Source organism: Rhyacophila brunnea, unplaced genomic scaffold (assembly GCF_057557595.1).
Source record: "Rhyacophila brunnea isolate RB1 unplaced genomic scaffold, BYU_Rbru_1.0 scaffold_3, whole genome shotgun sequence".
Lineage (NCBI taxonomy): Eukaryota > Metazoa > Arthropoda > Insecta > Trichoptera > Rhyacophilidae > Rhyacophila > Rhyacophila brunnea.
Genome location: NW_028232965.1, coordinates 40856213 through 40883692, shown reverse-complemented (window position 1 = coordinate 40883692; position 27480 = coordinate 40856213). Strand labels below are relative to the sequence as shown.

General features: G+C 34.1%; 1 protein-coding gene across 1 annotated transcript in view; it reads left to right on the top strand.

Moving 5' to 3' along the window:
- Nucleotides 1-27480, top strand: part of LOC147068364 (sialin) — a 128317-nt gene that overhangs the window by 30882 nt on the left and 69955 nt on the right. The window contains exon 2 of the mRNA XM_085952796.1: nucleotides 14692-14738. Within this exon, the coding sequence (XP_085808922.1) occupies nucleotides 14699-14738 (40 nt within the window). The 5' untranslated portion in view covers nucleotides 14692-14698. The remainder of the gene's footprint in view (nucleotides 1-14691; nucleotides 14739-27480) is intronic.

Genomic DNA, 27480 nt, shown 5'->3' with positions numbered 1-27480 from the left:
AAGGGGTCAAGCACTAATGCACGTCTGACGGCGCAACCTGCCACTGGGAAAGAATGTGTGCAGATATCTCAACTCTTACCGGTTATGGAAATGACTCTTCGGCCATATAAGCCCTGTTGTCGAACGCCTCCTACTTCTCCTTTTCCCCCTATTCTCCTCCGGGGAAGGGATTAATTATTTTGAACTTGGCAACACTAAATATTTTTACGCGGTATAGTTATGTCATGCTCTTATTTTGAATTTATTTATAGCTCGGTAAGTTTAATTTATTCCAGGTAACAGTGCCATACACGGGAGAAACAGATAATAAAAAGAACTCACAGAATTATCGTACTTAAATTATTAAACACGATCGTTAAGCATCTTTCATGTATTCAACAGGTTTCTACACTTCAATATCGTCATGGATACCATGTGATATGGAATTTAGATTATTATTCTAATTAAGGCTAGTGCTAGTAGAGTATTAGGTAATAGTTTAAGTTCTACGACATGAAAAAATGTTGAATGTCGAAAGTTTTACGTTTCGCCCTACCTACAAAAAAAACCTCCATACGATCACATTTTCCGCACGAATTGAAAATTCCGCCCAGAATCCAAGTCGAGAATTTTTTCAGTTCTTCAAAAAGGGTTTTTTAAATTATTTTTGTACATTCGTGATGCATAGTCTATATTTTATTACTTACTTTTAAAAAAACATGTTTTTGGTTCCGCGACTTACTCAATGTGCGTAGGCAAGAAAAAAGGGGCTCTGATTTCATTATTTTTTCTTTTGAACCTGTCCGATACTAATATACATATATCGACCATGTCCGATCCTAATAGGATCATATGGGTGTCCACAGTGTGAAGGTTTGTATTAACAGATTTTTGTTTTTACGAGAAATGGATGTTGGCCACTTGCTCAACCTATTAGGTCCATATTCTGACTCAAAACACAAATTAAAGAATAATATGTGTATTTGCCAGACCCGGGATTCGAACCTGGATACCACGACATCATAAGCCGACGCCTAAGCCGTTCAGGCATCATATACGATTTAGTATAGCATGCTATGATTACCAATAATGGTAATTATTTAATGGTTTGCATAGCGGGGTCGATCATATTATTGCTATCACGACTGAGGAGAAGATCAACTAAATCTTGCTACAAAATTGTATGTTTTTTGTGGAATCACCACCTTTTGAAAATTATACCATAGGTTTAGAAAAGATGGTAACGCTCCGCTCTACAGTTCTGTTTGCGCTACTCATCATATGAGGAATCTGATCTCTCAGAAGATCCTTGTGATTCTCTCGCGAATTCCACGTTTTTATAGCGAAATATATTATGATATTGCAGTTTTATTGGAGAATTATCCTGGGGTGTCTGCTTCTTATTTTAGCTGGCGGGAATATTATTTTTTCATGGATTTATGTTCGACAGGCATTTCATGGCGGCGTGGCGCCACTGTAGACGTTAAAAGATTTACCTGTACGTATTATCTTTAACTACAGCCGTTAATAATCGTAAGCGATTTTTGTTATCTTCGATATTAACCTACGATTAAATAATTTAAGACTTTTCCTGCTCTTTTAATATTACTTTGAAAGTTTCTGCGAACTCCACATAATCTTTTTGAAAAAAAAAACTTGATTGCTGACAATCTTTTATGAACAGGCATTGGATTATTAATATTAGATAGGTACCTACCTACCAGATATCTCACTGGTGTATCGCTACCTGGGAAAAGACAACAATACCAGTTTAAAGATAAACTTTAATGTTGGTGTCATATAAATGAAATAGTTAACTAGGTACCATGTATATGTTTATTTTTTTCTGTGGTTTATTGATGATAATGGTAATATTTTTTGTATAACATTATTAGCCATAGAGGTATTAAATAAAAGAGGGGTAAGGAATCGGCTTTCTCATACAACTGAATGAAGCAGGCCAACGATAGCCGACAACTTACGAGAAATAGCTACGCGATAAAAAAAAATGCAGGGCATCGCGGAGGATTTACTTTGGTCATTATAACGTACCTATATAATATAATGTTAACATGGAAATTTTACCGCAAATTGATTACCAGCCTGTCTCGCCATACTTTTTCACCATACTTGCCTGCTTCACCATACTTTCATATAACCTGCCGCCCCTAATTATTAACAGTGTGTTATCTCAGCTATCCCACTGTTGTTCTGAAGTCAAAAACATCTCAGTGATTCATTATGTAGTATATATAGCTTTCAGCAATCGATTGGCATTCTTATCTCAAAATTGACTTCTTTCACTTTATCTCACTGTTCATTTCGGGTGGGTATCAACATGTAGGCACCAATGGCAGTTACGTCCCGTAGGGGTAGGCAGATTGAGCGTCGCTTGGGGGCGGCAGTTACTCGAAGGGCGGCAAATCGAGGAGAATCATTTGGATTAAGAATGTCACTGACCAATGGCGTGCGGTGTCTTTTGAGATCGGGCATACTCTCTTAAAGCATATACATATTATTTTTTTGAAAATCCGGATGTTCCAATAATTTTAAATACACAATTTATACTGAATACCTACTTGATGGCAAATTGTCAAAAAATGAATACGTATAGTATTAAGCGTCAATTACATTGAGCTTCTTTACGAGCTGTTTGTTGGCGAATTTATAATCTGCCTGTAAAGTCGCCCAGTGTAATCATCAAACAAGCTAACACGCAGGTTGTAAACACTCTACCGCGAAAAGTTGAAGCCGTTCAACTTTACACGCTACACGCCGGCGTGTGGGCCTACTGCGTCTGCGCAGTAGAGCGCAGTAGCAACCTCCCGGTAAAAAAACGAACTACGTTCTGTCAAAATAGTCGCTGGCTTGTGGCTTCTCAGCGAATGGAAAGTTTTGTGTGTAATAATCAAATCGCAGTAGCTGAATCGCCCGCTTTTAAATTCGCCAACAAATAATAATAAATTTAAAGATTTATGTAGTCAACATTATTCTCACAAGATTATACTATTTCAAAGGGATCGGTAAAGAAGGGAATCAATGCATACCAGTGGCGAAGACTCCATACTAGGCGATTATTTAAAGCCTACCTTCTTAAGAAAAATATTTTTTATTTTCATGTTGACGTATTTATATAATCACAAATAATAATATATTCAATATGCCTAAAGACATCTATCGTATAATTGTCATAATTTTACGATCTTTTCCCATATTTCAATAAGCACCATCTATGGCATCTTTCGAATGTTAAAAAAAATAGAACACACCGCGTTTCGCTTCACATATTGTATAGGATTATTTTCGCGTGAATCGACGGGTTTTTCAATATGAAGTTTTTTTCTCATTATTTAAAAATGTCCGGCGTCCCGCATACAAATGTACAAGCTGTTTCGTTAGCGCATGTCGCGAGAGCACATTTATTCAAAATAATTAATAAGAAGATAATTTAAAAAATAATTTCTATGGGATTCAATCACATAAATATGTATTGATTGTTGTTAAAAATATAAAATAATTTATCTTGTGATTTTTATTTATTTATTAGTTCACTCATTAGACAATTTAGATATCTGATATTGTACATACCTAAGTCTGTGTTTTAAAAATAGAAGTATTTTAAAATGTCTAGTTTTACGGGTTAAATTATAAATTGTTATGAAACATAATATATATACAACAACGGATATTTTCATGGATGATAGGTAATATATTTTGAGCGTATGTTACGTTTATAAATGTTTAGGAAAATACATAAGTAATTCAACCTAATTGCTTATTTTTATGAACTAATTATAACAAACCAATTAAGCTTTTGAAATTTCTTCGTTTTAGCGTACCTATTCATCAGTAGTAATATTAGGTTATCTTCTTATTTCCCGCAAATATATCTGAAAAGCATGGTTACTCCCACAGCCTACCTCTTTCAAAAAGTCACCCTTCGCCACTGATGCATACTTGGTATCTTTCATAATATTATTTGTCTCATTACTGAGGATGGTAGTCAGTGAAGCAGTGGCGAAGGGTGGAGGTAGGCTGTTAAGATCAGCCATAAATAGTGCATATTAAACTTTGTCAGTCATACGTATTTGTTTTCATTGAAATAAGACTACAATTTACAAATGGTGTTAATTTTTAAAATTCAATTAATTAGGCAGGGTTTAATTGATTTTTAAAAACTAACCAACAGCATCTGTAAATTGTAGCATTAGTTCAATAAAAACAAATACGTATGACTAACAGAGTTTAATGGGCACTGTGGGGATGGCGGATCTTAACAGTCTACCTCCACCCTTCGCTACTGCAGTAAGTTACAGACGTAACCAACGATCCTTTCATACGGAACGATCCTGCGATGATATTGTTGCTTTCTTGGCGATGTGCTCCATCTAGAAAGCACACGGCTCCCATATACGCCAGCAGTGATTATTCTCTCCGTTACCATTATCATCCCATTGATACAGCGGAGACTTTTCTTTGAAAACATCAGGGACCGTTCATTTGCAGAGTTAATGTTCAGGTTTCCGTTTGATTTGTTGGATAAGATGGCTCTGCAAAGATATCGCAGTGACGGCGCCACACGTAATTTCATTAGTCGCCGCCTGTCTTAGGTAATTAAAACATATCAACAAAGTCTCTCTCACATACCTACGGTAATTATTACATCTTGATATCTGATAATGCGTCACCATGTACCAGCACTGGCAAAACACACGTGGGAAAATGTCGTGTATTCATGATCCATATATGTGTGGAAAATTTTAAAATTCGTGTTTTTGCTAGAAGTAGCTTTGCTCGTTGTGCAGACCATGCGTTGCTTACGGAAGAAATTTCCAAACTGGGAGTGAGCCGCAGACCACTGCAAAGGGAGGCGCGAACAGGATGATGAATTTGGATTTATTAGTGTTGAAAAGTAAAAATTGATTGAATTATCATGCGAGACTTCGTTGAAACCAAAATTTCAGAGTTTTCACTCTTCACTAGGTCAATTTTGGTTGAATCGAAGTGAAGAATGTAATATTTTGTCAAGAAAAGCAGGTACCTACTGTTCCTATTCGTAACATCATATTTATGGGAAACGGGATTTTCTGTATTAGCTGCAATGAAATCCAAATATCGAGCCCCTTTAGTAGAAGATAAAGAGCTACGAGTAGCACTCTCCTCAATGAGAGATATATGTGATAAACGTTAAATACATTCATCGACCGTATTAAAAACCAATTAATTTAAATATGAATTTTAAATAAATGTGGGGGGAGGTGCCAAAATTTGTTTTTTTTGAAAGGGGGGCGTAGCAACATAACGTTTGGAGATCACTGGCTTAGGGCGACAAATTAACGAATGAATACTATCATTACAACTTTTGAAAGCAGAGGCGGTTTTCCATTTAGTGGACGATGATGTCGCTTCGCTAAAAAATACCGACATATTAGTTTAAAGAAATCGCAAGGGGGCCTCCAAACCTGTCAGTGCCCGAAACCTACACGTAATCTAAAACCATCGCTGTTTGAGAGCAGAAATGCTCTATTCCTCAGCACGTGATAGGTATGTACCATAGAGGTATTAAATAAAAAGAGGGGCAAGTAATCGGCTTTCTTATACAATTACTGAATGAAGCAGGCTAACATAAAGAAATGGCGACGCGATAAAAAAAATTCAGGGCATCACGGAGGATTTACTTTGGTCATCATAACGTACCCATATAATATAATGTTAACGTGGAAATTTCGTCGCAACTTGATTACCAGCCCGCCTCACCATACTTTTTAACCATACCAGCCTGCTTCACCATACTTTCATATAACCTGCCACCCCTAGGTATGTACCAATTTTTTTTCAAAGATTGTTGTTGCATTTTGTGTACAATTATTTTAGGCTAAAAACGAAAGGGGACGAGATTCTAATTCATCTAAGTCTGCCTAGGGGTGAACTTTTCGACGTTAAAAGACGTTACTGGATATATAAATAGAACATAACAACTTTTGAATTTTTGATTGTGGGTTTTAATCCTGTGATACATGTGACAAGATACGATCGTTGTCTTCTACTCCACTGTGCGACTTAATAAACTATTCTATACAAACAGTTAGTTTTTTTACCAAGACATTTACGGTTTAATGTAGATACCTTCTTACTATATTATGTATCTACATATAATTACATTTCAAATAATATGTTTTACATTGTTTACGGTATTAAATTTTATTGAGTCACTATGTTACTAGTATATTTAAAATAATGTATCATAATATAAACATACTTGCATATTATGAGATGAATTCACTGATTAATAGAAGTGTCCTATTATTAAGTAAATTACGCATAACTTGTCATGTATGTATGTAATTTAGCTTACAGAATAAAGCAAACAAAATATTACGTATGGTTAATGAAGTCTATTCAAGAAATTCCTTCGTATTAATATTATTTTTCTATTTCCCAAGGAAAAAAATAAAGAAAAATACTTATTTTTTTAGATTAAAACCGATAAAATCGTCAGAGGTGTTGTCAAATTTAAACGGCGACATTTAAATTGTAGAGGATTACCAGATTGACAATTTTGTAATCAATAATTTCCATCTTTAATTAACAAAATTGTAGGTACACACGTAAATGGAAATTTCTAGTTACACGCATGAATGTAGTAATTACATTTAACTATTTTAAATAATACTTTAACGTTTTTACTATTTATAACGTTTATGGTTTAAAAATAATAAGTACTTTATCATCATTCATTAGGGAGATTTGCTTCTCGATTACTGTGATTTGTGATGTGTTTTTCCACCTCTCTTTATTTGGCGGAACCTCAGAGTAATAATATAAAGAGAGTGTGTATTGTTCAGCTATATGCAGCGGTGTTTCTTACGTATAACTGACAGTAGAACCTTAATTTTAATATCATTAACTTAACTATGAAATGTTATGGCTACCAAATTTAAACACAGTAAATTTCAGCAATACGTTACAGCAATAGTTTTTGAATTAATGGAGTCATTCAAACCAATATTTACCTGCGACGTGTAAAAACATATTCAGCCGTAGAAATTATATTTTACTCTAACGCATATTGCGGAGAATATAAGCATGCTTTTCAGGTGCACTTACGGTTCGTTTTTGTTGAGGCCTTGGGCGGAAACAATGAAGCATTTTTTTAAAACATGGTGGAGCCCCTACTTTGTTGAAACAGATTATAAAAATATACGTGAAAAGTATCAACACTATCCATAACTTCGTTGTAGTAATTATTGTAGTTGTCGTATGTAGAAATACATATTGTTTGAAGATGCCGAAAGGTGAAACGATTCACAAGGAATAGACCACATTAATAAAAATAACATGTTCAATAATCACCTCTCACATTGTGGAGGGATATGACTTACGAAATAGTGAAACAACATAAAACCGTTGTCAAATGACATTTTATCGGATTGTATCATTTACTTACATTATCAACTCAGAATGTCAAAATATAGTATGTAGTTGGCTTCCTTCGAAAAGCCCACCCAGTGAATATCAGTAATACCACGGTATTTTCGAATCAAGCTGCCATAAACAATAAATTCATGAAGGACTTGTAAATGCGGATTATTGTTTCCCATTCCACATCGTGACATTTTTCTGTAATTAGAGAATTCACATGTCGTCATCGAATGGCTAGAATTATTTATTTTCATTAACAAATAGATTCGAGAAAAAATCATCCAAAACCGATGTGTTGTTTAAATATGAAACTAGTACACAAATGTCATTCATTGAGTCTGGTTGAGGTTTGCGGTTTGATATACACGTGCAAGTTATATGATCTTATTATAATATAATTATAATCATATTTATTTATTAAATATTGGTATTTTGATTACGGAACATCCTCTCAAGATAGTATATTCAGTTTAATATATACAACTTACTTGTCAATGTGTTTATGACATTTATGTCACATACAAGAAAGATAATAATATATGCTCATGATTTCGGTAGGTACAAAATGCCACTTTTCATTATGTTTTCTTCTTCTTTGTCAATTCTGCTACAGCCTCATATCGAGCCTCGGTCTTGCAATTGTTTGTCTCCACGATACGTCTCCGAGGTTTTCTTTAGCGTTTCAGTTGTTCTTCAAGTATCACTTATAGTTTTGCTTTCTCAAATCAGATTGATACCAAAACAAAAAATGAGCTAAAACTGGGCTAATTTTTTATTGGTTTGGATGCAGCGCTGACATCAAAAGTTGTAAAATCTGAAGGCGCCCACAGAGAAAAATGGTTGGGGGTCCATTTCAAAAAAATGTTTTTAACAATTCAATATTGATTTTTAGGGTAGCGGGAGGGGGAGGGTAACCCAACGAATTTGCAGATAATTTGAAACTAAAAATGAAAGGGTACGGCATTCTAAATTATGCTTAAGGGCTGCACTTTGCCTGGTGACGTTTGATGTGGACGAGGCTCTTAGATGGCCGAACAGTTGCAATTCTCAGTTATAGTGACGAAGAAACTTATTATTTATGGATGGTTTTCTATTACTTTAAACTTTTAAAGTATGGAAAAGTTGCAATTTGGAAAAAAATGTTTAAGGCCTCAGTTGAGGCATGGTCTAAAAAGATCGTGGCTAGACGATGCGCGGATTGTGCAAATGACGCGTGCCGAGCGAAATATAATTTGTCATATAAATCCAACATGCGTCCATTAAATGTTCTGTTTATTGTTCTGTTAGTAACAATAATAATATATTCATTGACATGTTTTTTTTCAAGTAAATGGGTAACGTTTTAAGAATTAATACCCCCGTCGCCATCACGAAACAAATTGACGTGTTCACAGCTCGACGATCGCTCTCCGATTGCCAGCGAGTCCAAAATTTCGTCGCACATATAGTACCGTCTAAAGTACATTTATATAAATTAATATACTTATTATAAAACCTAGTAAATTAGGTACCCGATGTTACGTAAACACGTCACGTCACATTGTCATGCTGTTGTGTGATTTGCTTGAGAAGACAATATTTTTGTTCGCGACGTTGTCCGGTGAATAAACAGTATTTTTATATACGAGATGCTAGTGAGAGATAGTTTTCTAAAATAAACTGTTGTTATTGTGGAAATAATGACGTCAGTGTCGAATTGCTGTCGTACACTGACTGCGGGGGCCAATTCCCTCGTCATAGTCAGTCATCCATGGATATAATAATAAATAATAAACACAGAAGGCGTTAATTTGGGAAGACAAATTTTATTGACAATCCCAACAGAGATTAAAAGAATGTTACGTAACTTAATGAATCATAACGTAATATTTTATAATATACTCGTACTTATAACGTTAACATTTGATGATATGAATTACTTATATAATTATTACGACTCGTTATGAATTGAGATGAACAATGAGCACATGTTCATTGAAATAATTCTTCTCTATTTTCCTTGTATCATGCTAATAATTGTAGGGCTTACAATATCAGACAGAATTTTCAATTTCAGGGTTTCGGGAACAGTATTCTTGATCCCGATACATTGATAATTTGATATTTTGTTGGTTTTTTTCTCTTACGTTGTACCATATTAGATAGGTCGTAATATAAAAAATAAAAATCAATACAATTTATTTCACATTCTGGTAGGGGATCGTCAGTAATATTGTTGCCACCCATTGTTTTAAAATATGTTTTGAAACTCCGCCTAAATACTCACTAAATATTTTCTATCCGCTATCTAAATAATTGTGTCACATTTGTGAACCCACCCATTTCGTTTAAAAACAATTTCATTCAAAATGATTGATTTTTGTATAATGTGAGCAAAGGTCATTTTTATTTTGTTGGTTTTGTGATGACACATTTTCTTCAATCCCCTGCACCCTCTCGTCCAAATTATATCAACCACAACCCCTTAAGAAGTTCCAATTAGATATGTCTAGTTAAAATAGTATCCGATTCCGAAATCGCAATAAAATAAATGTTCATTATGTGGGTTCGATTCCCGGATTCGATTCCCGGAGAGGTCAGAATATATTTACGCTATTTTCTCAAAGCCTGGGTGTTTGTAATTGTGTCACTTCTATTACCAAATACATACACTACTTTCATTGAGACTCCAGCGCATCTATTCGATTAATACACAATACTGCTTTCGGCCGCTATCTAGGGTAGGAAAATATCCAAGTATTAGCACTTATTGTAACAATTACAATAACTTAGTTATAATTGTTACAATACGTGCTATGTTTTTAAGAGCGTACACAAGTGAAACGGCAAATAATTTTCAACTCTATGAAGGACGAAATTACGGCCGCGTTGTCATTCGGAGAGCGATAGTCGAGGCGTCTGCACGTTGATTCGTTTTGTCGTGGCGTCGGATGAAAATATTCTTAAATCGTGTAAAGATGACTAAAAAACTTTACGTATGTACTTAAAAAAGAACACATGTCAATGAATATACTATTATTATTACGAATATAATAATAAAGATAACATAAAAAGGACGCGTGTTGAACTTTTATGACAAATTATATTTCGTTCGGCTTCCGTCATTTGCACCCGCGACCCGCATTCCGCGCATCGCCTAGTCACGATCTTTTTAGACCATGCCTCAGCTGAGGTATAGCCTTAACAGCACCTCTCTCGGCTGTGGTAAAATTTAGAGTGAGATAGACAGTAGAGGTGAGTTGGAAATACTGTCACCAGTTTGTGTACTTAAGTTTCGGATGAAACTACCCATACTAAGTATTTGTGGCCCAATAAACTTGTTTCAAGAAACTTGAAATGTTTAGATGTTCGAATTCGAACGCATTCGATGATCTCATCGCCGTGACTCGCCATTCGGTGATGCTGGTTGACTTTCAACGCTATTGATATTAAATGCGCGCGAGCGAGATATCATGATACACGTATGTCTAGCCGTGATATTATAGTCAACTGTCATTGTTCTCCCTTTCTCCTCTGTTGTAAAGTTGGTATAGTGAAGGACAGAAATGGTCACATCGTCACATGTTCGTTTTATAGTATACTATTTGAGTTCGCCTTAGTTTTAGTTTTTAAGAGTTTTAGTTTCAGTTGAGTATGAGACTTTATCGAGTCCAGGAGTTCGACGCATGGTATGAGATCTCGCCGTCCGCTAGCTAGTGCGTAGTCTTGCTACGTATGAAATCATCGCCTCGGACTTCGCGACTCGCATATGTTTAGTATAATACTACGGAATTAGTTTTAGTTTAAGTTGAGTATGTTTACATCGAGTTGACGTCAGTCGCAAGCCGGCATAGCGGAGTTCTGATAACGCTAACTGACTACGCGTTTATCTGGTTATGTCACGTCGAGTTTCTCGATTTTTTAGTGTTATAATTGGAACTTATAAACATAAACTGAATTCAAATTGTATGCGTGATTGTATAAATGGATAATAATTATATTATACTTAATAAACAATTTGTGTAAAAATGGCTACTAAAAGGTTAAGTTTCGTATGGAATCGTTCCAAAGAAATAGTTACAAATTATGCCATGTGTAATGTTTGTAACATAAAAAATTCATACAAGTCAATGTCAAATTTGAAGAAACTTTTACAGCGCAAGCACCCAACTATTCATATTGACTTCGCCAGGCAAAATATAGCTCTACCTGTAAATGAAAATGCTTTACAGATAAATGAAACCAGTGCTTTTAATGCTTTAGTATTTTCTACTGAAACAGGAGTGAATAGTGCCATAGTTCCAGCTGAACCTGTCTCGAAAATGGGACTTTTCGAAAAGCGGATGTATTTTTAACGATTCTATTATAGCCGATATTTCAAATACTAGTAAGTATTTTGGAACAAGTTTCGATACTAAATATTTTTTAATACTGGTAGTAAGTATACTTAGTCTTCAAAATCGACCAGTTTTCCCACCTCTAATAGACAGTCTTGATAGTTCCGACGGCTAACGTATTGTAATTGTTACAATAAGTGTTAATATTTCGATCCTACTTTCCTATCCTATTAAGCTTCCGTAAAGGCCGAAAGCAGTCTTGTGTATAGAATAGATGCGTTGGTCTGTTGTATATTATATGTATATTATGTTGTATAAAAATAAGTACCTATATTATTATCATTATTATTAAATTTTCATAGAAAATATCACTGTCACTGTCAACTGAAAATACGCGGAACACAAATTCAAAAAAGGAATTTCAGCGATTGCCACCCGAGATTGAAAGAGATTTATATTCTTTCCTACTATCACGTATCATTATGTTGTCCAAGATTCAAAATTGTTTAGGATTGCAATCCACAATATGCCCTGAGACTCCTGAGAGGACACCTTTTGACGAATACTTTATTGTATTATTGTTTTATGTCATTTATTGAATCAGCCTTTACTTGACATATTTGTTCACCCTTGACATTTCACTTCTACTCGTGACATTTTGTCTTTTTATTAAATATCATTAATAAATTTGTTATCAGCAGTGGCAATTCATTTGATTGACAAAATCCGGCTGTTTATTTACATTATACAAAAAAACGTGTCTGGCTAAGTAAACTGTTTATTTAGATCTTGAATATTATACTGCTCCCCCCCCCCCCCTCCATAAGGAAAAAGGCAGCTTTTCGACAAATATCCTACGTGAAATTTAGAATCATTTGACATAGAATCTAAAGGAGTATAAAATTTGTTTCAGTATAAAAATCGACATATTATTATTTTTCGTTTTTTTTTCATGAAAAGTGTAGTTCTTTTAAACAAGAAGACAGTATAACGAGATTCATAAGCAAAAACACAACATCGATTGAAAATATACTGGTTTTTGCTTATATATTTTCATCCACATTATTGAAAAAAATCCTAATAAAAGTTGAAAAACCGTGAATTGTCCATTACCATTGCCATTATCTCAAAATGTGACTTTGGCAAATAGCTGCCATTTTGTTTATTGGGGGGGGGGGGGGGTATTATTTAAAATAACAGATATCATCATTATCTGCAGGAGTCGATCCAATGTTGGATGAAGGCTTCCCTATAGCTCCCTCCACTGTCCTCAGTACCTACATACTCGTAGTTCTTCGCTGCCACATATATCCATCCAACTTTATGAGTTCGTCTATCCAGCGGGTTTAAGGGATCCTTGTGAACGTCTAGTGCTGCTTCGGTACCACCGGCAATTATTGTCCAGCGGTTGTCCAAATATCCTACGTGAAATTCAGAATCATTTGACATAGAATCTAAAGGAGTATAAAATTTGTTTCAGTATAAAAATCGACATATTATTATTTTTCGTTTTTTTTTTTTCATGAAAAGTGTAGTTCTTTTAAACAAGAAGACAGTATAACGAGATTCATAAGCAAAAACACAACATCGATTGAAAATATACTGGTTTTTGCTTATATATTTTCATCCACATTATTGAAAAAAATCCTAATAAAAGTTGAAAAACCGTGAATTGTCCATTACCATTATCTCAAAATGTGACTTTGGCAAATAGCTGCCATTTTGTTTATTGGGGGGGGGTATTATTTAAAATAACAGATATCATCATTATCTGCAGGAGTCGATCCAATGTTGGATGAAGGCTTCCCTATAGCTCCCTCCACTGTCCTCAGTACCTACATACTCGTAATTCTTCGCTGCCACATATATCCATCCAACTTTATGAGTTCGTCTATCCAGCGGGTTTAAGGGATCCTTGTGAACGTCTAGTGCCGCTTCGGTACCACCGGCAATTATTTTCCAGCGGTTGTCCACTCACTGAGCGATATGTCCAGTCCATTTAATTTGCTTAGCTAAAGAAAAGTATAATTTTCCCGCAATTTCCTGTAAAGGTTTTTTTCGATAAACATTTTGATACATGAAAAATTCTATAATAATGAGAAATAAATAATTATTATGGAAAAAAGTGACATAAACTTAATACATCGCATGTACCAGTAACTGCAGTAATTTTAACGAATTCTGGAAACCCTTCTAAGTTCTAAACGACTTTCAGAAAATATTTTTATAGTTTATGTTTACATGAATGATATTTTGTATATACCTATGTACATGGCCCCCACATCCGGAAGCGGCCCCCTAGACTAGGATCGTTGGCGGGCCCCCTACCTATATCTATGCCAGTGTAACGTTCTATAGTAGCGTTTTCCAAATTGTGTTTGAGGTTAAATTAAGGGTATTCAATTATTTCTACGATTTTTTATGTTTACATATACATCCTCAGTAATTATTATGGAGTTGTATCGACACAATAATTAACATTGCATCGCACAACCATTACTCTCAAAGTAAAATAGCGGCCCAGGCGACTTTTTTATTATTAGTGCAAAATTGTGATGTATGTTTATCTCACTTATATAGTCAACCCGTCACGCCGGGCCCCCCTGACCCCGGGCCCCTGGGCTAGCGCCCTGTCAGCCCCCCCTTGTGGGGGCCATGCCTATGTGTATTTTATCTGTGTTTCCATGCTGCAGGCTTATGATGTTTTTTCATAGAAGGAGCACCTTGAAAAAATAATGGTGCAGTTAATGTAACAGGTTCGCGACCATAAATAATAACAATGCTTTGTATCGCACTTTGTCACTTGCTAAACACAATGCTTACGGGCCCTTTTAATTAATTTTGTAATTAACGTGTTAATTTGCATTTGAAAAGTAATTAGCAAAAACACAATTTTGTGCGGCCCGTAAGCTATAGGTTAAGTAGCTATAATATAAATTTAATTGTCTGAAATATGTTTTTTTTTTTTTTACAGACTCCCAATGGCGACGACAGCCAAAACATTCCCTGATACCGCAAAAGGTAAGCTAGATTAATATTAAATTTTATTTATTTTTATCCAAGCTGAATATAAAACCTACATACAACAATTTAAGAATGTAGTATCTCCTATTGACAAATTGGGAAAGTCCTAGAAAAAATCTTCAACCGATTAGGAATCGAACACATACAAGGTGAACAAAAACTAACCGTAAGCGTGAGTGAAAAAGCATTCGACGTGCGTGTAATCTCCGCAGTATGCCTTTAAGTAATGTAGCTGGTAGTCACAAGTCACAAGTCAGTTTTTGAGAGGCCATTGTGAATTCGCTGCCAAGATTTATGGGGTTGGACTTGTTACCCGGCCAACATGTCCATGTGGCGGAGAACAACAGGATGCAAACCACATCCTCTGGAAATGTCCGAGAATGTGCTCCGAGAGGGAAGAGATGATTAAGTCGGTCGAACCAGCTGTTAGACCCTTCAGGCCGTCCGACCTGGTCGCCACACAGTCCAATTATATCGCATTTAAAAAAAATTGCAGCGTCTTATTGTTTTAGCTTTGTTTTTTGTATCTTATATCCATATTATACCTAGTGTAAAACAATATTATGTAATTTATGTACCTACCTACATTTTTATATTAGCTGAAAATCGTTCTGTAGATTATTAGTTACTATTGATTGTTGATAAGTAGCATGGCCGACTATATTCAAGCCATGACACTGAATTGTAAATTACGATGACATTTTTTTTATATATACGATGTTAGATCCTAATAACATATTATGGGCCTCCACAGGTGGAGGTTTGTATTAACATATTTTTTGTTTTTGTTTTTACGAGAAATGGATGTTAGCCAATGCCCAACTTATTAGGTTCATACTCTGACTCAAATACAATTAGTTGAAAAACAATTTGTGTATTTGCCAAACCCAGGATTCGAACCTGTGAACCACGACGTTATAGGCCGACGCTTAAGCCGCTCGGCTACCGTGGGAGTAACGATGATAGTGCTAATTTATTAATTACCTTTGAATGCAATGCGGTAATCTATTCGCAATAAATAAAGATTTTCGATTGCTTGTGTCAATAAGTTTCTACAAACTGTCATATAATTTTATTCTAAGTTTTAGCAATAACTAGCACTATCATAGAAGCTTACAGTTTCGTTTTACGGCCTGATTATAGTGGGTACGCTAAACAGCATGTTCAATACAGATCGATTTATTAACATAATGTGCTTTGTTATTATTATTGAATGAATTTTATTATGTACCTACATTATGATGCTTTGTGTTAGTGTTAACTTAATACGCCAGTAAGATATATTATCAGTAGGAGTAATGGAAATCGTGTTTAGAAACTTCCAAGTTGTCAGACTGTTGTTTTTGGCAACTGGTCAAAGAGTCTACTGCAGAAAAATTTACATCAATTATTAATAATCGCATGATCATACACTTCCGTTACAGTTTTATAGTTTTTGGAGTATTCAGACATGACCTAAGTAAATTTTAATACGGGTACGTCTTCATGATTTTCTAATATTATACATTGACACTACATATTATTCTACCTAAGCTACCAGATAAATATATTTTACAGTAACGTCCCGTGGGGGTAGGCAGGTCATGCGTTGCATAGAGACGGCGCATTATAAAGGGCGGCGAATGAAGGAACGAATACGAATATTTCAACTGTTCCACATCTTAGTTTTTAGTTTAACAAATAATCAAACCATAAAAATCCTGACACCATAACTATAGTTGTATTGTAGACTTTTATAACATTGCACTTTTTTGCACTTTTTACTACATTTGCCTGATTACCTCGCATAAAATTAGATCAACTGATATTTACTTGTATGAATATATGTAGTAATAGTTAAATAAATATATAATATACGTAAAATAAGTATTTTTAGAATATATTATATCATTTTCATCCTAGAGCCGGAGTGCAAAGTTATGAAGCATATTATACTCTAATACCCGTTGTAAAACATATTGTAATGGCGGTAGGCAATATTTTTACACGGGTGCCTCCAAACTTGTCAGTGCCACAGGCCTCCATGTACTTAAAATCAGCACTATTTGAGAGTAGGTTTAATAGAATTAATTCTCTAGCTATCGGTAAATTGTGTGTATGTTAATGTAGAGATTTATTGTGAATTTTTCTAAAATAAATAAGTATCTAATAAAATTGGTAAGTGGTAACCTACCCACCTAGCAAATTTGCAGATAATTAAAACTACTAAAACTAAAGATTAAAGGGTACGGCGTTCTAAGCCTGATTAGGGTGGCACTTTGCCCAGGGACGTCACTGATGTTTTAGATGGAATGTTACACAACACAAAGAACCGTTGCTTTGGATCAAACGCATATCTACTAATTAATGTGATTTTACTAAATACGAGACTCGAATCTCAACTCATTCATTGTAGCGTTTGAAAATGTCTTGTTATCCAGTGTGGTAACAAATATTGACTGGAATTGATGTGTAAAAATAGTAATAAATTAAAATATATGTCGATGATACATTTTTTTTATTGGGTGTACCTTTTTGTGTACCTAATTGCATCAGTGTAGGACGTAGGTCCTAGGTAGTGTTTCATAAACTTTCGACACGTGTGTACCCCTTCTATAATTTTCGTAACACTGAGTACCCTCGTCAAAAAAAAAATGCATATACTTTAATAACAATCAATTTGATCCAATCCTTTGGATATGAAGCTTGAAAATGAAAACAATAGAACCATATTATTATTATTATTACAGATATTATTTTTTTATAATAATTTATTGGTTGGAAGTTGGGTTATGAATAATCTTACAATTTCGAAATTAGGAATTAACTTAAATCAAGGGGACAAAAATTCAGAACAGCATTTCACCTTGTTAGATGTGAATGATGTGATGGATCTATAGATGTCATTGATATACTACTAGATGAGCAGTTCCCATACAAGTGTCATTTTAAAAATGTACCACAAAAGATATTACGAATATCGTCTTATAATATTTCCTTGTAGGTATAATGCGTTAAGACCGTTAATATGGATTCCCGAATTTCACCCGTATTGCCTTGGCTGTAAAACTAAATTTGCGTTCTTGGAATAGTGAACCTAAGGGTAGCTGCAACGCAAAACAGAGAGAGCAAGTCGTCATGCGCTGACTATTAGTTAGAGTAAGATGCAAGCTAGATCGGGATTACTCAGTAAGTTTTAACAAAGGCCGAGTCGCTGAAAATCGGGCGTCATTTTAAGAAGCATATGATTCATCCAGTAGTATATCAATGATAGATGTACATAACATTTATGAAGAAACACCCCAACCACAGGTTGTGATTCGCCCACAAAATAGATGTGTGAATATAACAAATGTTTACGATATTTTAAAAAGAAAGAAACATAATAAACAAATAATTAACACATCTACTTCAATTATGGAATTGTCGAATATCAACATAAAATACCTAATCAAAAATTGCATCGCACAACCATATAAGTATCGTAAATGTTGATATTCTTTAAGTGAAACGCATGCGACTTTTTTTACTGTTGGAGCAAATTTATGATTTACGTTTATATCACTTACCTGGTCGACCCGCCACGCCGGTGCGGTTGTAAGGTGCAAGTTGGGTACGTTGCGTAGCAAATACTTTCCTGAACACCTGACTATTGAATATAATATTACAATCTGAACTCTTGGATTTTGAGAAACTCATTATTGCCGATAGACTAAAAAAATGCTTCATTAAATTACGGATGCTTTAAAACCATATTAATGTACCCAGCTAAAGCAATAGACAAGTGTTTCCAAACCAGTGTCTCGCGAAAATTTAAAAAAAAAACAACAATGGCTAATTCAGCAAATTATTTTCTTATGTCGTGAAATCTTAAATTTGCATAGATTCAAATATGATAATAATAAAATGTTGTATTAATGTTTATGGCTTTGCTCCGCAGATTCAGATAAATATATCTAGGACAGATCATTTCTATTCTGGTTCGGATATCCTCACGACATATTTTTTAAAGCAACCTATTTCTATATTTTTGAAACACACACATGTACGAAAATACGAACATTGCATACAGTGGACACTGATCTATATTTAAACAATTTCATTCTAAAAAATCTTAGATTAATTAATTTTGTTCAATCAGTTATTTACATGAATGAAAAATGTTATGGCCTGTATACCTATTTCAGAAACCTGGTTATACCGTCCGGGCAATTCAGCCATGTCAATCTTGTCAGATGTAGAAGTTAGCACGAGTCACCTGGCTACCATAACGCACATCTGGCTTGTCGTGTTATATTTAATATTTTTCGATATTAGTTTTCATAAAAATATGTATGATCTCGTTTTTGTCGATGCTCCCAAAACAGAAGTTCCAGACATGGACTCAAGATAGTTTTTTTTGAGTAGGTACTCCAATAAGGAAAAAATGGTATTCGATGTCGATGTTTCTCGGGCAGAGCTAAGAAGCTTCATTTTTTAGAAGATAAATATAGATTACACGGATGATTTTTATTGAATTTAAAAATAAGGTAATCATCTTTATGTCTTAGTGATGTTTTACAGGAAATCTAGCATTTTTTCCTGCTTCTTTTCATACCCAGTTTGATACAGTTCGACGAAAGTTGGCAGTACTGCCTGGTATAGCAGCATTAATACACTTTAATGCCTTTTATACACTCATTAGTAATGCAGGTAGTATTAGTAATATTGCTTCACGAACAGTGCTGGATTAACCATAATGGCTAAAAGAGTATAGCCAAGGGACAATTAAATTGGTGAGGGTCCCGAGGTCCAAATATATATTTTCAAACATGTGTGAATAAACCCTCAGGCAGACTAAGCGGCTGACTGAAAAAAGTAGTAATTTAAAATATTATGCTGTTACATATTGACAAAAAATAGCCAATCGATAGAAATGTCAACTAAGTACCTATGCACAAATTTGTATATCAGAAGCCACCTTAGTATTCAGAAGTACCTACCTAATGCTGTTATTTTTCTGGGGACTCCAATTTGTATTAGCCGAGCAGCCCTTCAATCGTAAACTCGGCCCTATTCACGGAGTTTGTAAACAATATTCAACAAATTTTTTTGAAAAACGAATAAAAACAGTATTCTAACAATTTCTAAACAATTTATTACATATTAGGTCTTGAGAAGCATCGTTTTCTATTGCTGACTCAGTCTATGGCTCTACCCTTTTTATAGGAAGAGCATCTTATTTTGTAGTTTTTGGATAGTGGTGATTTTAGTTCCAAAGACAACCATTCAGCGCTCTAAACGGAAAAGTTTACGAACCGGAGCGCTCGACAATTTTCTGAAGTTATTTACATAGTCATCAAATTTTATGTGTATTTTATATAAATAAGTATGTTGATTTTCTATTATATGGTATATCTTGCTCAGACGGTCAAGCTCGATTTAATGAACCGGAACGGCGCTCCTGTCCATTTCGAGCTCTGCAACCATTTGACAACATTTGTGTATATAAATAATTATATGAAGCAGCATGTATTATGTACTACAATAAAATAAGAATATTATCATTATTAGAATACTTTGTTATAATAATAAAGTACTAGCTGAGCCAGCTGGCTCTCGCCAGTCTGTCTCGCTAGGTCTTGCAGACAGCTTTTCGTCATAGTGACTTGGTGTTGGATTTTAATATAATAATTGTAAAGCGTATATAGACGGCGCCATAGTTTTCCCTTCGGGATGGATTTTCATTCACGTCAGATAATTGAAAATTTAGCTGATTTGTCAGTTTTACGATCTGCATGTCGTCACTGCCAATACAAATTTGGAGTCATGTGCGTAGTCTATTCTGGAGTCTGGCCTTCTCAATATCGTCTGACACCATTTCAGGCTGCTAGGTTTAGCAGAACAGCTGGCAATCGCCGATTGCTACCACTGTTATTTTAATTTTAATACAATAAAGGTGTAGGTATGTGCATTTAAATATGATAAATAATTATACATCTCAATTGTGATTATCATAAATAGCGATCCAATATAACGCGAATATTAATCTCTTACGGGTCCCATGTACATAATAGAAAAAGTTAGCAGCATAAAAAATAAATTTAAACATTATTTTGTTTCATTGTCTATAAAAAATAAATGCTTTGAGTCATAGAATAATATTTTAAAAATCATATTTTGATTTAAAAAATAGTTTCCCGGTGCGGGACATTCATATCGACACAAATGTTGATAAATAATGAAGCAATACATATTATATCTGATAAGAATAGGAATTTATAAGACCTAAAGATGTGAAATCAGCTTAAAGAGGCCTTCATCCAGCAGTGGATTGATACAGGTTGATGACGATAATAACGATATAAATGGGTAGGTATATATAATCACAAATTTAAAAAAATATTGCAGTTTATATGACCAAGAAGAGTAGAATTAGGTTGGGATAACCTTCATCCAGCAGTGGATTAATCTCGGTTGATGATGATAATGACGATATTATAAATGGGTAAATATAATATCAGCAATTTTGATAAATATAGCAATTCATATGACCGACAGAAATTCAAACAACTTAAGAGAGGCCTTCATCCACCGGTGGATTGATTCAGGCTCATAATGATAATGGAAATATAAATAGATATAATATAATATCACCGATTTTGATAAATACAGCAATTCAAATGACAGAAAGGAGTAGAATCAGGCATGGGAGGCCTTATCCAGCAGTAGATGGGTTCAGGTCAATGATGATAAGGAAGATAGAAATAGGTATAATATAGTAGTAGAATCAGGTTGCGGAACCCTCCATCCAGCAGTGGATTGATTCTGGTTGATGATGATGACGATATGAATATGTAGATAAATGTAATATCACCGATTTTGATAAATACAGAAATTCATACCTCAGAAAGGAGTAGAATCAGAGTAAGGAGGTCTTTATTAAGCAGTGGATTGGTTCAGGTCGATGATGATGATGATGACAATATGAATATGTAAATAAATATAATACCACCGATTTTGATAAATACAGAAATTCATATGACAGAAAGGAGTAGAATCAGGCTAGCGAGGTCTTTATTAAGCAGTGGATTGGTTCAGGTCGATGATGATGATGATGACGATATGAATATGTAGATAAATATAATATCTCCGATTTTGATAAATACAGCAATTCATATGACAGAAAGGAGTAGAATCAAGCTAGGGAGGTCTTTATTAAGCAGAGGATTGGTTCAGGTCGATGATGATGATGATGACGATATGAATATGTAGATAAATATAATATCACCAATTTTGAGAAATACAGCAATTCATATGACAGAAAGGAGTAGAATCAGGCTAGGGAGGTCTTTATTAAGTAGTGGATTAATCCTGGTTGATGATGATGATGATGATGATGATATGAATATGCTGATAAATATAATATCACCGATTTTTATAAATACAGGGATTCATATGACAGAACGGAGTAAAATCAGGCTAGGGAGGTCTTTATTAGGCAGTGTATTGGTTCAGGTCGGTGTGATGATGATGATGATGATGACGATATGAATATGTAGAAAAATATATTATAACCGATTTTGATAAATACAGAAATTCATATGACAGAAAGGAGTAGAATCAAGCTAGGGAGGTCTTTATTAAGCAGAGGATTGGTTCAGGTCGATGATGATGATGATGACGATATGAATATGTAGATAAATATAATATCTCCGATTTTGATAAATACAGCAATTCATATGACAGAAAGGAGTAGAATCAAGCTAGGGAGGTCTTTATTAAGCAGAGGATTGGTTCAGGTCGATGATGATGATGATGACGATATGAATATGTAGATAAATATAATACCACCGATTTTGATAAATACAGAAATTCATATGACAGAAAGGAGTAGAATCAGGCTAGCGAGGTCTTTATTAAGCAGTGGATTGGTTCAGGTCGATGATGATGATGATGACGATATGAATATGTAGATAAATATAATATCTCCGATTTTGATAAATACAGCAATTCATATGACAGAAAGGAGTAGAATCAAGCTAGGGAGGTCTTTATTAAGCAGAGGATTGGTTCAGGTCGATGATGATGATGATGACGATATGAATATGTAGATAAATATAATATCACCGATTTTGAGAAATACAGCAATTCATATGACAAAAAGGAGTAGAATCAGGCTAGGGAGGTCTTTATTAAGTAGTGGATTAATCCTGGTTGATGATGATGATGATGATGATGATATGAATATGCTGATAAATATAATATCACCGATTTTTATAAATACAGGGATTCATATGACAGAACGGAGTAAAATCAGGCTAGGGAGGTCTTTATTAGGCAGTGTATTGGTTCAGGTCGGTGTGATGATGATGATGATGATGACGATATGAATATGTAGAAAAATATATTATAACCGATTTTGATAAATACAGAAATTCATATGACAAAAAGGAGTAGAATCAGTCTATGGAGGTCTTTATTAAGCAGAGGATTGGTTCAGGTCGATGATGATGACGATATGAATATGTAGATAAATATAATATCTCCGATTTTGATAAATACAGCAATTCATATGACAGAAAGGAGTAGAATCAAGCTAGGGAGGTCTTTATTAAGCAGTGGATTGGTTCAGGTCAATGATGATGATGATGACGATATGAATATGTAGATAAATATAATATCACCGATTTTGAGAAATACAGCAATTCATATGACAGAAAGGAGTAGAATCAGGCTAGGGAGGTCTTTATTAAGTAGTGGATTAATCCTGGTTGATGATGATGATGATATGATTATGCTGATAAATATAATATCACCGATTTTTATAAATACAGGGATTCATATGACAGAACGGAGTAAAATCAGGCTAGGGAGGTCTTTATTAAGCAGTGTATTGGTTCAGGTCGGTGTGATGATGATGATGATGATGACGATATGAATATGTAGAAAAATATATTATAACCGATTTTGATAAATACAGAAATTCATATGACAAAAAGGAGTAGAATCAGTCTATGGAGGTCTTTATTAAGCAGAGGATTGATCCTGGTTGATGATGATGATGATAACAATATGAATTTGTAGATAAATATAGTATCACTGATTTTGATAAATACAGCAATTCATATGACAGAAAGGAGTAGATTCGGGCTAGGGAGACCATTATCCAGCAGTGGATTGGTTCAAGTCGATGATGATAAGATGGATAGAAATATGTATAATATCACAAATTCGTTAAACCAATAGTAGTAGAATCAGGTTGCGGAACTCTTCATCCAGCAGTGGATTGATCCTGGTTGATGACGATGATGATTATTATGACGATTTGAATATGTAAATAAATAGCATTAGAAATTCAATACTGTCAAGAATACAATCAACGTAGAGAGGCCTTCATCCAGCAGTGGATTAATTGAGGCTCGTGATAATAATGGCATTATATATAGATAGGTAGATAATAATATAATATCACTGATTTTGATAAATATAACAATTCATGTGTAAGTGAGGAGTAGAATAAGGCTGAGGAGGCCTTCATCCAGCAATAGATAGGTCAAGATTGATGATGATAGGGACGATAAAAATAGGTAGATATTATACAATATCACACATTTTGATGACTATAACAATTCGTATTAATTTCCTTTATTGTTTGCAATGGCAACTTTGTTAGTTTAATATGACTATCTGATCTATGGAAATTAGTAGCCTAGGTAATTATTTAATAAAAAAGGATTGAGTGAACAGCCACAAAGTATTTAAAAAAAATCAAATTTGGAATATCACGTTATCTATGAAATGGCCGTCAGTGGCGTACCCCGCTGTCAAAAGATATTATACGTAGTAAATTGTACCAGGATTATGGTTTTTTCACCGGAAAAAAGTGCGCCAATGCCTACATTACGATATTTGAATAAAAATAATCGAATTCGTTTGTCAAATAAAGGATTAGAAGGTCTTAAGCGACGAAGACGTCATTCTGACAGGCGTGGACAGAAAATATGGCGATCGTATACGGTGTGTAAGAAAATATCGGATATAAACGTCAAGTACCTGTAAAATCATTGAAAATTTGTAAAATGTGGTCAATTCAAACGGTAGATGAATCGGTAGCGCACATTTTGAAGTGAAGATGTAAAAATAACAATAAAATGTCGCTTAAATGAGCCGTTAGTGAATTTTCCAAAATCTCTTAGGATAATAATATATAGGAGATACCTTACAGTTATTATGGGGTATGGATAGGTTAAGTCTACAAAAATATGATATATTCATTTATCGGATTACGAGTATGGATAGGTTAAGTCTACATTTATCGGATTACGAGGCTTGTCAAAATATAATATACTAAAATATGTAGTAAGTACATCCAATATCGATAATGCGAGTCGTCGAACAATATAAAAATTGCTTTCACGTAAATATAGTTATCAAAAAATACCCTAAAAATGTTTGTTTAGCTCTCCTATATCATAATTCATAATACCCTGAAAAGTGGAAAATCTATCAGTCAAGTGTCGTATATGAAAATGAGGCGTGTTTCAATGTTATCTTAGTAAAACATTATGGCTCGGTTGCCTGATTACTACGCTTAAAGTGCGTGTAATTTATTATTGAGTAAAATCCCGATAACACAATATCAATTGATACAGCATGTATTCACACTAGAAATGCCTAGAAATGCCATCAACAATATATTGTAGGGCTTCGAACCGTCATATTTTTCGTTTCGGTTTTCGTTCCTGTTCAAGTAAAAAATATATGTAACGGTTTTTCCGGTTTTCGGTTCACCTGCGAGTGATTAATTTTTAAATGTTTTGTTTTGTATTAAAAAAAGTTTTTTCTACCATAATTTAGAACATTTTATGGTATGCCTGGCGCAACGCTCCGAAACCTATGATTATGCAGCACCGCACGGCCGTAGCCATAAAGTTTAAAAATAATATAATATTATAAATACTATGAATCATATTAATATCATGTACCGAACCGAAAAATCATTTGACAATATTTATCTATCTTTTGCCCTTTCTAAGCTCATGTTGCATAATATCTTCATATCATTATGACAATTGCAATATGCCAAAAATTTGGCATAACAATCCTTTTGCTATTGTGTTTAACCATTATATATTATTAATATACTTACAATGTGGTATAGAGTTTTATAGTTTGTGCTTTAACATGGTGCGTGGGGAAAAAACATAATGCCAATCAAATTGTGAGTTTACCAACTAAGAAAATATTATATTATTATTCGCGACATTTTTACCCTGTGCGATCGACCATGAACGATTGGAATAATTGTGGGGTGAAAACTATGACTATTTCCATTTTTGCACTTTTTCAGAAATCATCATTTTCTATGAGAATTTAGAAGTAAAATACACGTAGAATTTATTTTTTATATTTCTAAAAAAAATAGACCAGTCCATCGAACGTATTAATAGTTATTTAAGAAAAACCATTTTTGAAGTTATACCTACTTCTTTTGGGGCATTTGGGAAATCAGATCAGAGTGTATTTTTGGCGTGGGACACGTAACACATAATTTATTTTTTCACACTAAAAAAAACGCACTCGATTGGATTCGAACCACCGATTGCTCGGTTATCAGCCGAACGCACTACCTTTACGCCACAGTATGATACTGCAATCGTGATGATTATACAGTATAATATTATAGTTTATCATTTTTCCGTTGCCTAGGCAGCGAATTTATTTTGTCGGCCATTTGCAATTCTTTACGTAAACAAACGATTAAACGTCAGATTGACATTTGGTACTAAAAAATAAAAACAACGAGAAACCATTATATAATTTAGTAATATAAGTTAAAGTAAAGTAAATAAACCAACGGCGTTCCAATAAGCGGTCCTTTTCTTAAGTGTGTAATTTAACAAGATAATTTAGTCAAAGAATCTAGTTTATCTTAAGTTTTCTTTTTGTTTTGTTACGCCAAAGAAGTATAACTTCTAACGCGCGTACATATTAAGTACACACAGCGATTTTTTTATAATTTGAATCTTTCCAAAACTGACTATTTCCTGGATATTCATATAAGAGTTTGTATTGTATCATTTTGGAATTTAATAGAGACAGTTGGTTGGAAAACAAATACTCAAAGATTACAAGGGTAACTTATATGTTTTATACGATAAAAATACAAAATTTAAAAAATGCCTTAATTATCATGAACAAATCAACGTCTTCTTCAAACAACTCGCCAGTCTCAGGCATTTCAATGTCATTTGACGCAAGCCCCAAGATGTCATCAAGAAAATCTTTTGCATTTGGAGGGATGGTGAAAACGTTATTAGCTTCATGAAATCATCTTTTTTAGCGTTCTTGGCAATAATAACTTATTTTATTCAATATTTTAATTGTATCATTTATAGTAGATATGGTTTTTTTAATGGTAGTTCCAATACAACAGCCAACATGCGTGGTCAATTTTGTTAAAAACTTGGGTAGTAGGTATTTATGTTGTTCAATAATAATAACCTGTCATAAACTGATTTTTGGTTTGTTGGTTATGTTGATATTTTCCATTGTGGGACTTTCTTCAAACATTCATTCTCATAATAAGCAATAATATCATAATTGTTAATGGTTTGATCACTATGGCTTGCTATTTTACTATATTAAAAAAACTTTTACTGACGAATCAACAGAGACAAATAATATGTTTTATGAATCTGACATTTCATAGACAAGGAATTAGTCAATTTTTAAGAAAATCTTTTGTGTAAGGAATTAGTGCACTATGAAATAAATA